Here is a 16223-nt window from a genome sequence, read left to right on the forward strand (position 1 = left end):
GGCAGAGTCAGTATCATCTTTTAAATCTCTTCTTTAAAAAACTTACTTTTACCTCTTTTTAAAAAATATTTTATTACTTATTTTATTTTTATTTTTATTAGTAATAGTAGTAGGAGTAGTAGTCGTAGTAGTAGTAGTATCCAAAGAGTGACACATCACCTGTGAAACCAGAGAGACATCCTCATACCATTCTCTCCACACTGATAAGAACTAGTCCAACTTGCTGTAATACATTTTCTGAAGAAAACTATTTGAACACACAACACCTGAACACAACAACACCTGAACCTGAACACCTGAACACAACAAAATGGAGTCTTGCATGTCTGCAGCGAACAGCATATGTGTGTGTACTCCTATGTGTGCGGTAACACTCTCGGGCCTTGGCCTACTGACTGCCACGGTCTTCTGAGGGCGATGCATTAAAGGATCTGATTGTTCTCTGGTTGACAGATGATCATCCCCAAGGCTTCTGTCTCAAGTACCACCCGTCTGAGGAGAAAAACACTCTGGAGCAATGCACTCCGTTTTCGCACAGCCCGTTCTACCTGTGACAGCGGCTATTTATGGGCCGAGGAGAGGCATTTAGCCAAAAATAGCTCCGAAGCACCATTAGCTCAGAGCAGATCTGATTGCAGAACACAGAGCTCTGACTCTTCAACGCATTAAAGTAGCAGCGGGAGAGAGCTCACTTACCTCTGTGAGAAGAGAGACATGGATCTGAACACAGGTTAGCTAAGGAACTATGGTTAACTAGCTAGACATGATCGTGACCTCAACACGAGGTCACCTGCTCTGACCATGGTGGTTTGCGACCGTGTGTGTGTGTGTGTGTGTGTGTGTGTGTTTGGTAGCGACGGTGGCAGTGTTGGTGTTGAGGGAGCGTTTCTGTCCAGCAAGTGACATGACCAGGTCGTTCCACTGCGGAACAAGCATGTCTGATGAACTGTGTCTGGAACTTTATGGACCAATATGTACAGACACACACACAAACACACACACATGCAACTTTACCATTCTGTTCCTCCAGCTCGTTGCCAATCTCCTGGCCCATTGTCTTCTGCCGGCTGATGACTGCTGCCAGTGCATCCAAACCAGCATCTTGGACTGCAAAGAGATGAGAGAGAAGATAATTTGAAGAGAGAGAGAGAGAGAGAGAGAGAGAAAACATTAAAAAAAACAATCAATGTGATCAGCGGTACACGTATGTGCACAAGAATGTATGTCACGTTTAGCAATGGGGTAGGAAAAACAATAAAGACATGCCGCAATCCCCTTTTAATAAGCCAATTGTAAGGAGGGAGCAATTAACTGCACTTGTGATTTCACGGGGCAACCATTTGGGGAATAGGAATGACAGGCTATTGGGGTCCAGCTCAGTGGATACAGTGCCACATGTGAGTCATTCAGTGCTTTACCCCACTCAGCCTCACTCCTGTTATTACAACTGCACCGGGCCAAGGTGGAGAGGAGAAACAGTGAGGCTGAACAGTGAGAAACGTTTAAAGAACTAAAAAGAGAAGAGAAAGAGGAAGAGGAAGAGAAAGAGAAGAGAAGAGAAGAGAAGAGAAGAGAAAGAGAAAGAGAAAGAGAAGAGAAGAGAAGAGAAGTTGGCCTCCGTAGGTCTCTGTGTTTGACACACTCACTACCACAGGAATTTGGTATGACCGCAGGTTCAGGCGCTCACCATTACCCAACTCCACCAGAAATCCCACTGGGGACTAGAAACCTCCGTGCGGTTTGGTTTCACTGTCTTAACAGGAATCCCCCCATCCCAGATTGACAATAGCCAGAGCCGTAATGGAGACGTAGCAGTGAAGTGTCATACGGAGTCAGGTGAGCTGGCGTCTGAGCGTTCAGGCCATGTGGGAGCCATTCAGGAAACGGGAAAAGCAGGGGAGGGCTTATATCTGCTAAATGTGAATTACAATGGTCACCTTCCGTGTGTTAGCGTCGATCGTTACCGTCAATACCAGCTCCACGCAATTCATCTCCTGTCTAGAATCTTGCAGAATCTTTTTGTTGCACCTTACTACCAACACAACCACTTTTATTTGACTGTGTTTTGTTGGAAGTGCCTTCACATGATGGCACTGCCATACTGTGTTTGCTGGAAAAGTACAAGTAACGACTAGGTCCATATGTAAAAGGCATTATGATGGCAAATAAGGAATAAGCCTATGTAAAAAGAAATACAATATACATGTAGCATGAAGTGAGGAACGGCCCTATGTGAAAAGGCATTATTGTGATGAGTGCAGTGTGAGTAGCAAGCACTACAAAAAACTAGGTCTGGTTTTTATAGTTGTATTTGGTATTGACTTCAAAATCAAAGCTTCAAAATGTTGGGCATTTAAGCTTTCCATTAGTTTATGGGCATTTCTATGGGAAAAAAGCAAACTGCATACACAGAAACGTATTTACTTGTTCACATAATGAAACAGTCTCCCTCAACTGAACATGCTCTCCTATTTTAGAGCCAGTAGTGAAACTGAAGTCGTGACAGTATGGTATTGTGGTATTTTAGCAGCTCCTTTAACTCTGAATAACCTTGGCAGTCACTCAGTCACGTCTGCTGACCTTCGATGATGCGCTGCTGCTGCTGTTTGATCTCTCCGAAGCTCAGCCCCTTGGTTTCCTCCGATTCGTTGATCAGCCAGGGGTTGGCCGCCCCGCCTCCGCTCGCCCCCCCTCCTCCAGACATCAACGTCGACCTGTGAAACATCAGCTTATCAGTACCTGGCTTCCAAAATCTATCACTGTAGCTCTCAAACTCCGGAGTTTTTTGGGGGGAAATCATGACAAGGACAGGCAGGAAAAAGGAGGATTTGTTGTGGAAATAGGACAGTTTTCATTAGCAATAGTCCTGCCTGAAAACAGTGCAACAACTGTTGAAACACCAGAGAAAAATCAACATAACTGCACACACACTAATGTCAGATCGTACTATATGTATAAGGCAAAAGTGCCCCTTTTGTCTGTCAATCACCATCCCAGCACACCAGTCTGAAACACTCATCACGCATCAGTGACTTCTGGCTACATAAATAAACACAGTCAATATGCCTGGATGGAATATGAGCACAACGCACATGTGTACGATCCCTGCAGCAATCACATCTGCACCACGCATGTTCCTTTTCAAATATCTACACTGTAAGCTTTCGGACATTTATGACAACAAATAACATCACAAAACCCTTTCAGATCAGGCAAAAAGTATTTATTTACTCATTTTGTCATTTCTTTTAAGTTTTTTTTTTTTAGGGAGGTTGAGAAAATGCCAGGTTAGCTTACTCAGCATGTACACAGAGCGTGTTAATCTGGCACAGGCCTGGAGGTTGCTGTGGGGGTTTTGCACGCCGGCATAGCGACAGACCAGAGAGCTCTGTGTTGTACGGTGCTAAACACTGCTGTGTGGTTTAGAGCTTTTCTTCTGGTAATGGCTTAAAGCTGCGCCTCAGACCCCCGCGGCTGTATTGTGGCGACGGGGTTCAGGGTCTCAGTGTGAGGCTGGATTTAACCGTGTCGAGCTCAGAGCGAGTCGTCGGCTGGTCAAGCCCGGGAGAAGTGACCGGGGGCCACATGGAGGCCTATCTATGACTCATGGAAATCATAATGCTGACACAACTAGGAGTGAATGCAGCGGTTTTCCTGTCCTACTAAAATATTTCAGTCTCTCATGGATGCATTTGGAGCCGCATATTTTCATCCGGAAAAACTTCTGAAGGTGATGGAATGGTATGAAGGGAAACCTTAATCAGTCTTAAACCTAACAGTAGTAGGGATGGAACGATATGCTTATCTGACGATATGATTCGATACGCGATATGGGGTTCACGATTCAATACAACCACAATTCGATGTAATAAATAAAAATTCAATGAAAACAAAGTGTGACTGTGCAGAATTCTGTTTATTTCTGAGACACAAATCTTTCTAGCAGTGGCATTGGCTTGCAATTGTCATAATGTCATTCCCAAGTGCAAATAACATAATTTGGATTGAGAGCTTGTGAAATTGTGATGGGCATCTAATTTGTGATTACTACAGCAGAATAAAATGTAGCTAATATCGTGATTCATTTTTCTGCCCCACGATACGTATTGTCACATTTTTGTATTGCGATAAATTTTGAGACATTGTCCCACGCCCATCCCTAAACAGCAGAGGTCAAAATTTTGGTAAATCTCTTCTTTTATACGAGCAAAGACATATACGGTACATAGATCTAGTTTCTCATTATGCGCTGACTATTCCAAGCTGCTTTTAAAGTGGTCAGTGAAGCCTTGTGAGACCATTCGCACCGCTGCCGTCTCCTCGCCCCGGCCAGAGGCTGACACCACCGGGAGAGCAGGTGAGACAAGGCATTTGGCCTAATCTCTCTGACATGTTTGATTACTATGTGACCGTGTGGCAGCCCTCCACTTCCTTCACGCCGGTGCCAGTGTGTGAAGATCCAATTAACCAGTCAGTGGGGAGCGCCAAAATCAGTCAGGCGCATCTGCTGGCAGCCACAAAACACTAGACCGCCGCCGTCGGGGCCTGGACACCGACGCCCTGACTGAGTGACTTGGACAGGAGAGATTTAACTAATTACAACTATTTCCAGGGCAATCAAATATAAAGGAGAGGTTACTGAGCGGCGGAGGAAAGGTGGGCCCGAGGGGTGACGGGGTGAACCGAGCCTTCAAATCTAGGCGCCATGTCCTTTTTTGCCTTATCTGAAATGGAGATGCTTAGAGTGTATTGTTTCGGGGATAGATTAAACTCCCTTCTGCAACCCCCCAAGCCTTTTCCTTTACCCACAGCTCTCACAAAATGACCGGCTTAGGCTATCCAAGCATGGCCAATCCACCCCCTCCCACATTCTGCCCTCAAAGACCACACAGTGGGAATGGGTGCTACCCACAATCCCACCTCACCTACCACACATCACTATTAAAGTTCGGTCTCACTGAGCAGTCTTAAAACAGTACAGCCACATGATTACAGTAATTCATTAGTGAATGTCATTTGAGTATTTTCTTTTTACAGGCCCTTTAATGTAATTGGGTGTGTGGTCTGTGTGAGATGAAAGCCTGTATAAGGCACCATTAACTAGATCAATCCCAGCACAAAAGCCTGTGAAAGATATCAGAAAGAAACAGTCTCAGACCGAGCCGTCCATAAAAGTGTGCCTGAATCTTTCTGCAGATTCTGAGCCTCTAGAATATCACAAGAACATGGAGCCGTCAAGTGGAAATACCCCTCATTCACAAAACAGAGACATGAACAGCTGGAGGAAGTCAACAACATAACACTGCTTCCCCTTCCTGTCCAAATAAATATCACCTGGGCCTCGGAAGGTCAGACCTTACACCAAGTAATGACTGTCTGCTGGCCAAGTTTTCCTAAGCTGTCACATTGATGTGAAATCATCTGACGAAGAGGATATAAGTTGTGGCATCCAGTGCTTTGGTTAGCCTGACTAGCATTAGAAGAAATGCTCAGTGGAGAGTTAGAAACTGTAAACTCACTCTTTTCAACCTCCTTAATCAAGCCCACTCTATATGTGTGTGTGTGTGTGTGCGTTCATTTCAGGAGGTGCCAAACGTGTGATCATCAGTGCGAGGCGAGCAAAGCTCTTAATGAAAAAGAATTAGCAAAAAAGTCAACCGGCCTGCCAAAATGGCAGACAGACAGACTTCCTTCCAAATGATAGCGGAGGGAGAGGTCAAGGTGCATGGGTCATACCGGATGTCCAAAGACTTTGCACAAAAAGTTAGTGACCGGTGACTTATCCTCAAAGGAGAGCACAGAGCCTACGACCTCTCTGGTCTAGGACGTAGTCAAGAGAGTGAGGATTCATTATTTTTAATTGGACGACCGGCGCCAGATATTATGAAAAAGGCTTCAGGGAAAAATCACAAAATGAAAGGTGGGGTCTTGTGACCGGGATGGGCCTGGAAGCATTACCATTATCATCAAGGGCCGATGCTTAGTTTGGCTCTACTGACATTGACCTGCAGTGACAGACAGATTCAAGGTGGACAAATACTCCAAGATTCCTTGAACTAATTAAGCAACAAACTTGCTGTCCCAGCTAATTTTTCAAAATCAGAATGCTCCAAGAAAGCCACCACTAAAGACAATGATGTTGTGAGCAGGCTATTAGCGGCAGCAGGGTGGCCTTGTGTTTAAAGAAACCGTCCTTTAAAACGGATGACCCGGGTTCAAACCCCGTGTCACTAAGTATTCACCCCGCTGCGGTGACCTTGAGAATGTCACTGAAAAATTTCCCTCCTGGAATTAATGAATACATATTTGAAGATTCACCCAAATCTTTCAAATTTGCATCCAACGGCCTAATTGGGGCCAAATCTAGTCCAAGTCTTGCAGTATGAGCCCACCCTAACATTAGGGGATGCTTAATGAGATTTGCAAATCCTGACTTTCTTGTCTTTTGCACTTATTAGTCATTCTGGGTAACAGCATCGGTGTACATATTAATACCTGGAAGGCTCGGGCTCTGTGATGTCGCCCCTGAAGGTGGCGTTGAGCTGCCTGTCCCTGGTCACCAAGTCATCGACTAGGTTCTGCCTCCTGTCGGCCTCTGACTGCATTCTGAGGAGGCCACGTTAAGGTCAAGACAAAGGTCAAAGGTCAACAGCCCTTAACCCTGCTTCAGTGACAGTAGAAGGGTGATGCTGCCGACGCTGATCTCGGGTCAATTTGGAATCAATCTATTAATAGTGAAAGTTTGCTAAAAGGGAACACTGCAATAGAAATGACGAACCTTTACAAAAGACTCTGATGCCCTCTATAGGAACAAAACTGTGACTGCAAGCCAAGCATACTGTAAAAACTTCTAGCACACCATGTAATCTCAGTCTCATGACTTCCACGACTTGTGACATGGTCAGAGGAAGGATACATGCGGCGGGTCGATGATGACCGGAGCAAACTCTCTCTGAGCTGGGCAATGTTCTGTTTCAGTTTCTGCAGTGACGCCCGTAGTGTCATGTTGATCTGAAAAGACAGAGGAAAGTCACACCAACTGTTCCTGACTTACAGGAGTAACATGTAGCCAATAACACCTTATTTGTGGATGTAATTATGTACAAACTCCTTACCTTTGCAGGGTTCCCCCCTGTTCTCTGTTGCCTGTTCCGTTCATGGATGTTTTCTGCTATTTCTTGTGCCAGGCGACATGTGGCATCATAATTCTGTAACCTATAGAACAATGTATAGATGTACAGAGATGTCATGTCAATTGACCTACCATTGTTAATTTGTGAAAAACGGTATCCACTGTTATATGATGGGGAAACAGAGAGAACGATGGTAGGTTATGTAGTTTTCTAGTAATGGATAAAACAATACACTTAATCATTTGTGTTTAGCCTCCATTTAACATTCATACTAACACCATTCATACTATTTGCCTTTTGATAAGGATAGCTGTTATTGTATAGAGTTAAGATAATTTGCTGTTGTGATTTCCAATTTGCTGCAAGTCACAAGTTGTGACGTCAGAGCTGAGCTCAAGCTTGGCATTCATCATATGACATTTTCAGCACTGCCTTTTCCTCATGCTAACGTCGCAAAGTCTATTTCTGAATGGCACACAGCAGGATAGTAAAACTACATTTTCACCACAAAAAGAAAATGCGAGTCGCAATATCAGTCTCAGGTTAGCTTGTTTACCGTTAGCCTAAGTTCAGTGCAGAGGGGAAGAGCTAGCACATTAGCTAGCAAGCTAAACAATGCAGGTATCAGGGTTTTAAGTTACTATTTGATGTAATTAATCGTCAAATTGAGCCTATTTGTTGTGACACTCGAACGGGTTACTTACCAGGGATCTTGAGACATTCTGACGAGTGTTAGCTATAATAAATATCCAGTTTGAACCAAGGAAATAATCATCAGCAATCTCCTTCTTGTTTGGGTGTGACGTCAGTACGGCATACTGCGAGGAACAGTTTGCCCCAGTGATTACACGCCTATAATGCGCAACATAAATTGTGCGCTATTACTGCCCTGCAGTAAAAGAGGGGTGTTGTGGACAGTAAACGCAGCTAAACACAGTTTACCTTTTATCAGCAGAATACAGTTTACCTTCCTTTAGGCTGACATGACCTATTAGGAACTAAAATGTACTTACATGATAATAAGGAGCAACAAACTGTTCTAAACACGGATAGTGTATTATAAGGAAATTAATCATAAATTGATGCTTTTCTAAAACTATGCATCATATTTGTTCATGCTGGTGGTTGTTTGCCCTTCATCCACTGGAGGTCATACTTTACCCACTTTTTTATGTACCACTAAATCAGTGGAGAGACATCAGCTGATGGATTTCACTCAGCAAAAGACATTAAATATGAGCCATAATTTTAATGTGTCCATTTGTTTTTTGCTCTTCATACCACCTTATACTAGTCATTAAAACTGTCCTGTGCACATAAACTTTCACTCTGTATTGCAAATGGCCTACAGGTTAACACAACATAGCAAGTCTTTCAACAACAGCATGTAATCTCTGGGTTTAAATATTTTTGATACTTTATGAGTGAATTGATTACTTAATTAAGACAAACATGATTGTATCTTTGACTTTTATATTGAGATCCCCTACATCTTAACAGAAAAACATCTCTAATGCCCAACATAAATGTAATAATTCATTACACTTTCACTGCTTTAGGCTACAGGTTACCCATAACTGCATGAATAAAGGTGTGTTTTGAAGAAATGTGCAAAGACACTGTAACAGTAGGGTGCAAACAACTGTATTGAGTTAATATGATTCAGTTGCTGATTGTGTAAAGTGGATAGGAAGATGACAGCAGTTCAGAAGTGGACTGCAGGTGCTGTTGCAGATTTCTTGTTCTTCCTCCTGAATATGCGGGGCAGCCAAGAAAAGAAGCCATGCTTCTTCTTCTTTGGTTTTGCAGACAGGCTGTCTTTGGCACTGGAACTCTGAGGTCCTGCAGGTTCGACCAGCTGGACGGGTGGAAGTGTGTTTTTCAGGGTCAGACAGGACAGATCCTTGGTGTCCTTGGCCTCATGGAGGAAACTGGTAGGAGCCTTGATGTCAACAACAGCCTCACACACACGGAGAAGAGTGGGTGAACATGAAGCTTCAGCCTCCTGAGTTAGGCTGGTTTTAGCCTCAGCCTCCTGAAGCAGAGTGCTGGTTGTCTTGTTTCCAGCAGAGAGCACAGTGACTTTGGTTCCCTCACAACATTCAGGTTGATGCAGGACAGTCACAGAGTTTTCAGCAGCGGCAGTGATAAAAGGACATTGTTCTTCCTCCTTCTCCAAGTCCTGGAGGAACAGCATCAGTTTAGAATCAGCTTTGATGATTGGTTCCCATTCATCAAGGTTATCTTGAGTAGGGGCATGGTGTGCAGCGCAGGCAGGTATAAATGTAGAAGTCACTGATGAGGAAGCATTCATGTGCTTTTGATCAACTTCCTCCTTCTCCAGGAGGAGAGAGAGGAACTGCATCAGGTGAGAATCAGTGCTGCTGACAACAGGTTCCCATTTGGCCAGCTGTGGGGAGCAGTCCAGCACAAATCTAGAGAGATGTGATGAAGCATAGAGGAGCTCCTCACCAAATCCCTCCTTCTCCAAGTCACAGTGGGATTTGACTAGTGGCTCCCACTCATCCAGGCAGCCCAGAGTGGATCCACAGGGTGAGCAGCAGTCAGCCACAAATCCAGATGAGTCACCTGGGGGAGCATAGAGGTATCTCTGTCCAACTGCCTCCAGGTGGTAGTCATCGTCAAAACCAAAGGGGGAGCGCTGAAGCTGACTCAGTCTCTCAATGATTGTGATGTCATCAGTCACTGGAGCCTCAACAAGGCGGATCAGGTTGGATTGAGACTCAACAAGCTGAGCTGGGTGGATAGATGCTCCAGTATTTTCCTTGATCATGACAGGAGACTCTTTCTTTGAGGGAGGAAGGTCTCCTTTGTCCATATCCAAGAGCAGTTTGTATGCTCTTGAAGCTGTGCTGGCTATTGGTTCCCATATATTGAGGCTCTCAAATCCAGAAGCAGGTTTGAAGCCGAGACCAACAGCAGACTGAGGTGAAAGGTCACAGTCGAGCTCAGCAGGACCTCCAGAGAAACTAGAGGCTTCAGCATAAAGGTAACGCTCCTTCTTCAGGACTTTCGCAAACATGCAGTTGATGTTTTCATGGCGATCGTCATTAAGGGCATTGAGTCGAGCGACCATTTGCATTGATGCTGAAAGAAATGCAATGGCAACATCTTAATGAAACAAATAACCATAAGGCCACCTGATGTAGCTTCATTCAAGGTCAACATGCTTCATCATAGCTTCATCAAACTAACTGTGAGTTTACAATGTGAATACAGCTAAGGAAGAACTGGACACAAATGTAAATCCTTCAACACGAACAACTAGTCTATCCTGACTGTCTCTTGTTTGTCTGTTCAGCAAAATCCTCTACTAATCTTTTCCTGTTAAATAATAAAATTATAAATACATGTGGCTTACCAAGATGGGAATCACTCTCCATGGTTTCCTTTCTAAAAGGCAAATGTTGTTGTTGATGTTTCTCCAAATGAATGCAACGTGAGTTTTCTGTCTCAGTTTGCAGGTGAACAGCGATCAGAGATGAAACTGTGAGTCTGCATCTGTCTTCAGGTCAGTCTGTCTTTATGACACTGACATTCTGAATTCTATGAACTCTGCTGCATTCTGTCAGCTGCATTATGATTCATCAGATGAAGCTCAGACTCCAGTAAACTAAATATGATTATATATTTTATAAACTAAACATGATTAAAAACACATTTGGAATTTGTATTAAGATCCTATTTTTTATGTGTAAAACATCTTTGACTTGCACTCACTGTTTTAGGCCATTTGTTAGCTCACTTTAATCTTACCTACTATCATACAGTATCCGAGGGGATAACTTGATTTTTCTGAAGTTATTAATCTTCAAGTCAACTTTTCAGGTATAGAATTCCTCTTTTCCAGAACATACTGCGCATCAAACCATACAGATAATGGAAATCTAGTAGAATTATTACAGCCAGCTATTTCTGTTTAATATTAATAACAACAACTAATGCTGCTTTCAAGTGTTCTTACTGAAATCCTATTTCCATCTACAGAAATGGTAAATCAGTCTTGTCGCACATTCTTCTAGTACTTGGAAATGCATTTTTATGCAAAGTGATAAAAGGAGGACCAGGGGTGTAGTGGAGGGTAAAGGCATCTGAACCCAGTTTACCCACCTTTTTATCAGCAGAATAGAATTTATCTTTTTAGGCTGACATAAGTCTTTATGCCGTAAAGTTATACTGCACATGATAGTAAATAGCAACAAACTGATATAAGTTATACATTGATAGGATATTATAAGGAAAATAATCATAAATTGATGCTTTTCTGAGAATATACATGATTTTTGTTCATGTTGGTGGTTGTTTGTCCTTTGAAAATCACCCACCGGAGGTCATACTTTACCCACCTTCTCATTTACCACTGAATCACTGGGGATGACATGCTGATGGGTTAGTTTCATTTAACAAAAGACATTATATATGAGCCATAATTATAATGTGTCCAATTGTTTTTTGCTCTACCATTCATTAAAATACCAAGTCCTGTGCACATAAACTTTCACTATGTATTGCAAATGGCCTAGCAAAATCACATCACTGCCTCAGACGTATGTGTACACTGATGTAAAAGTAGTCCAAGTAGTTTTATTGGTCTTGTGGAAAGAGGTGTGCAACATTTTCTTACAAATTCCAAAATATTCTACCAAAGGTAAGAATTGTATATGAAGCAGGGGTAACAATCATCAGCAATTTGTGACTTACAGCAATTGTAAGCAGCAGGTAATACAGTAAAAATAAATAAATAAATAAATAAAAAAAGGAGGGGGACTCAGGGGGTGAGAGGGCGCATGTGGACCAAGACACTTGTCTTCTAGTGGTTCATAAAAACATGAATGAAATGCTGCTTTCCAGAGCATTTTTTTTCACAGTGCCAAGAGACAGGAAAAATACAATAGAAAGAGGGGGATAACATGCAACAACGGTCACTACATGGATTCAATCCCAGGATGTTGCAGATACATGGTATAACTGAACCACCAGGATGCCCCTTGGTCTCAGCACTTTTTAACAAAACAACTGATATTAATCTTAGTATGTTATGAAATTATTCTTAATCTTACAACAGAAGAACTGAAAGGGTACAAATGTATGACAGCCAAGCTGAAAATCCAGTCCAACATTCCCTCACAGTAGTCAGTGTAAACTGACCCCCGTAAACAGCAGCGCCTCTGAAGTTGTCTGCCACCTCCAACTGCAGTCACACCCTGAGAATGGAAGATGCTCATACAAAACACACTTACTGTATATTAACTGCAAACCCACCAACCACAATGGTATTGTACTCAAGGAAATAGAAAACCGTGAAGCAAAATAAGAAAGTCTAGAAACTCTTCCAATGCCAACCTGCTCCCAAAGGTCCATGTCACCCCTCTCAACAAACAAGTGACCTGGAAAAAGAGGAAGACTCAGCACCTACAGTGCCGTGACCTTTGCCCTCCAAACTCACCTAAAAAGAGCCTGGAGAAAACACCATTGACACAACAAAGATCAAACAAGCACCTATGACCAACCTCCATCACCTTTGTAACCTCTTCACCTCCTTTCTCACCAGCGGCCACTTGACCTCACCATGGACGACTGCACTCACTATGATCAGCCTCCTCAGCCACACTGGAAAATTATTTGTTAGAATACTCATGTCATGTCTCACCAAACACGTGGAATCAGTGGACATCTTGGAAATTCACCAACCCAGTTTAAATTCCTGCAGTATTAGGGATGTAGTGGTTCCTGGTGGAGAATGGGAGTCTGGGGTTCATTTTTTATTGCTTTGTTCTAAATTGTTTGCAGTCATATGTGATGATCAGCAGTGGTTTGACAGGTGAACTTAACCGTTCAGGATGATGTGCCATGCCAAGTGCAGGGGGCTTTCTGGTGATTGAGTATGATATTTCCTCTTTGAACCTTGGCGGTGTGTTTTATCCAAATCCTGCTGTACTGAAATGTTAAACGTAATGGGTTTGCTTTTGCTTTTTGGGTTCCTGGTGAACAGGACACTTTGTTATTTGGGCATTTTCCAGTGTTAATAAGTGTTGATTGGACTCATAAACACTGCCAGCATTGATTTTAACACATTCAGTCATTTTATGAATGTGTATAATTTCCCACTGACTTTTAAAGAAATAGAATCTGTGAGGAATGCAATCCCCTCAGGAGTCTTTCAGTCAGTTGTAAACCACCTTTCCATTGGAGAACATTTCATAAGGAAACTCAATATCAGCTTAGACAGAATCTTTCTACTTGACAAGTAATGTAACAATAAATATATAAATGGTTTACTTCTAAAGAAAAACAGATTGACACCAAAAGGTATATTTAATTGGAATGGCCACATCCTTGGGTTCAAATTGAAGAAATTGTTAAACAATTAAATAGTCAGCGATCTCTGTTTTGCACTCTATTGCTGAATTTATAGCAAGGTCTTTCTCGCATTCTATTGTTGAGAATGGAGCAGGTTTTGTAAACTCTTGTGATGCTGGAGCGGGCCTCTTGGACAGGATCTTCATTTACCCGGCTGTATATTTCAGTGACAATCCTTCTCTGTATTTTCTTCTCTTTCTCTGTTTTTTCTCTGTTGCACAATTGTCCTTTGCATAACCTTGTTTTACTCCTTCCATCTTTGTGAGGGTGTCAGGCTGGTGCTGGCAGACTGTTTGAGTCTCAGTCTTGACAGGTGCAATCTACGTCTCCATTCTTTCAAGCCAAACCTGCATCGCTTCACTGGTGAGAGTGCTGGTGAGGTCAATTTATGATTCAGTGTTCAGTCTCTCCCTCTCCACTTTCTCATTGACCTTCTGCAGCACTGTTTTATGCTTGCATTCACAGTTGCCATTCCTTTTCATACCTTTTTAATTATTGGTTATCTTTCTTATTTACAGTACATCAATCAACAGAAGAAATAGCAATATGAATCTGGGCTGACCTGAGTCCAAATTTCTCTGTATTTTGTTCCCTAAGATTCTCTTCTCTCTCATATTTCAGTATCTCATACCAAGGTAATTTTTTGTTCTGTACTCAATTGGTGAAAGTGATTGTGATTACTTGCTGTTGAGTTTGATTGTGGCTCAGTCTGGCTGGTGCATCAGATGGTTGACCACATGTGCTTGCAATCCCCGAAATATACAAAATCCAAAGCACATTTGCACTATCACAACTACAACTACAACTACTGCTGGGAAAGGAAAAGAAGTAGCCGATCCCACAGAGTTTCTATACCTATCACTATCTATGATTCTTCCCAAACAGCAAGTACATGCAATAAAGATAACTTCTCTTTATTTTTGATCATGGGAGAACATATTCCACCACCATCATAGTGATGGAGGACCAGGATGATCACTCTGAATAATATTTGTCATAATACACATACACATGCCCTGGATGAGAAAATCAGATCAAAACAATGCCTAAAACCACTCCCATAGTTTTACAGAGCCACTATTACAGACCTTGCTAAACATCAACATCACCTTTCAGCTCTGAAAAAACGTAACAACTGTTGTCCAATCACAGTAATGATTAATACCTCGTTAATGATTCATAATCAGCTGTGGCCCGCAGCATCTGCCAGGAGACTTGAACTCAATAATCAAGTTTACAGTATTGGGTGTCAGTCGTTAAAATAATTCATATGTTTACTGTGACTGTTTACAACCTGGGCATGCAGCCACAATTCCCTCTCTCCAATAGGAAGGGAATTTACAGTGCCAAGTGAAATGCAAATGTCAGGCAAAGCAGTAGGGAAGTAGGGAAGCAGTGAGTTAGAGTTTCCCTGAGTGAGAGGGAAGCATAGCAGGCAGATGAGGATGAGGAGTATGGGCCTAAAGTGGTGTCACAATAAACAGTAATACATTTACCAAATGATTAGGCAGTTTAATACAGAAAACCACACTATGAAGCCATGGGAGGACAAATTTAGGTTGGGTTCCCATAGATTTCACAGTGCTATCATATTTATTCCATTACAAGCCAGTTGAGACAGGTGATTGTACATAATGTCTCCAGCTATATATAATACTCTGACACTCACAATTTGTAAGCACAAGCATGTGTGTTGTCTCTGCCTTCAAGGGAGTCTCAGTGTAGGAAGAAAGGCATGCCCATAAAAGTACATTTCTTCACTCAAGGGGCTAAAGAGTTTGTTTTTCCACTCCATTACATGTGGAGCCCACATATGAGATAAGGTACTTGTAGAGGTTTTCTGTTTCATAGCCAAACAACAGTTGTGTTTAGATCAAAACATACACCTGTTGTGTGGAATAATAACATTTGGTAGAATTCTTGGAATAGACTCATCTGGCATTTCAGCGCTACGCATGAAGCGGTTTCACAGAACCGCTGGAATGAATAGTGAAAGTATTGTGAAGTTGTCTAGTTAATGACCTCTGAAACCATTTAAAATAGATACAGCAATGTGTGGAGTGCAGTAGTGATGAACAAAGTGGAAATGTTACCATTCATTATTATTATTATTATTATTATTATTATAAAAAATGTTTTGTTTATTTTTATTTAAATCAATTTAATGTTTCAGATATACTGTATATATATATGTATATACTGTGTGTGTGTATTTTACAAACAATGTAAAATACCCCTCTCCCACCACCACACACACAAACACACACTCACACACTTATATATTCTGTATGTGTGTTTACGTATATATGTGTAATTACATATAATATAAGTTCAGCTGTTAACATGTAGTGTACAGTAGTGTACATACATGTCAATGAGGAGGGCTCTTTGAAGGACAAATCATGTGTTTGGAATAATGCTGGTAATGTGTCATGTGATTTGGATATTTTTATTCACTGTGTTTTGGTTCTGTTTATAGTGACAATTTGGAAGATTTCCAGAGATAGGTGACTTAATTCGGAGAAGGAGACACTTCATGTTGCCATGTTGAGTAGGGGACAAGAACAACAGTGGAATTTTCCACTTGCAACACCTGAAATCACCACAAACAAACCGTACCACTGTGCTCCACTCACATGACCGCAGCCCACAGCCTTGTATAAAACCCTCATCCTCACAGCGCTCGGCTAGTAAACAGTGAGACAGAGG

At 42.1% G+C, this 16223-nt stretch overlaps 1 protein-coding gene across 1 annotated transcript in view; it reads right to left on the reverse strand.

Annotated features, from left to right (window-relative positions):
- The window catches only part of stx8 (syntaxin 8), a 43915-nt gene extending 35965 nt beyond the window's left edge, over positions 1-7950 (reverse strand). The window contains exons 1-6 of the mRNA XM_071922560.2: positions 7838-7950; positions 7116-7215; positions 6917-7011; positions 6496-6606; positions 2581-2714; positions 1015-1107 (exon numbers count right to left, since the gene is read on the reverse strand). Coding sequence (XP_071778661.1) covers positions 1015-1107; positions 2581-2714; positions 6496-6606; positions 6917-7011; positions 7116-7215; positions 7838-7854 — 550 coding nt within the window. The 5' untranslated portion in view covers positions 7855-7950. The remainder of the gene's footprint in view (positions 1-1014; positions 1108-2580; positions 2715-6495; positions 6607-6916; positions 7012-7115; positions 7216-7837) is intronic.
- Positions 7951-16223: the final 8273 nt, after the last annotated feature.

Source organism: Centroberyx gerrardi, chromosome 3 (assembly GCF_048128805.1).
Source record: "Centroberyx gerrardi isolate f3 chromosome 3, fCenGer3.hap1.cur.20231027, whole genome shotgun sequence".
NCBI classification, from domain to species: domain Eukaryota; kingdom Metazoa; phylum Chordata; class Actinopteri; order Beryciformes; family Berycidae; genus Centroberyx; species Centroberyx gerrardi.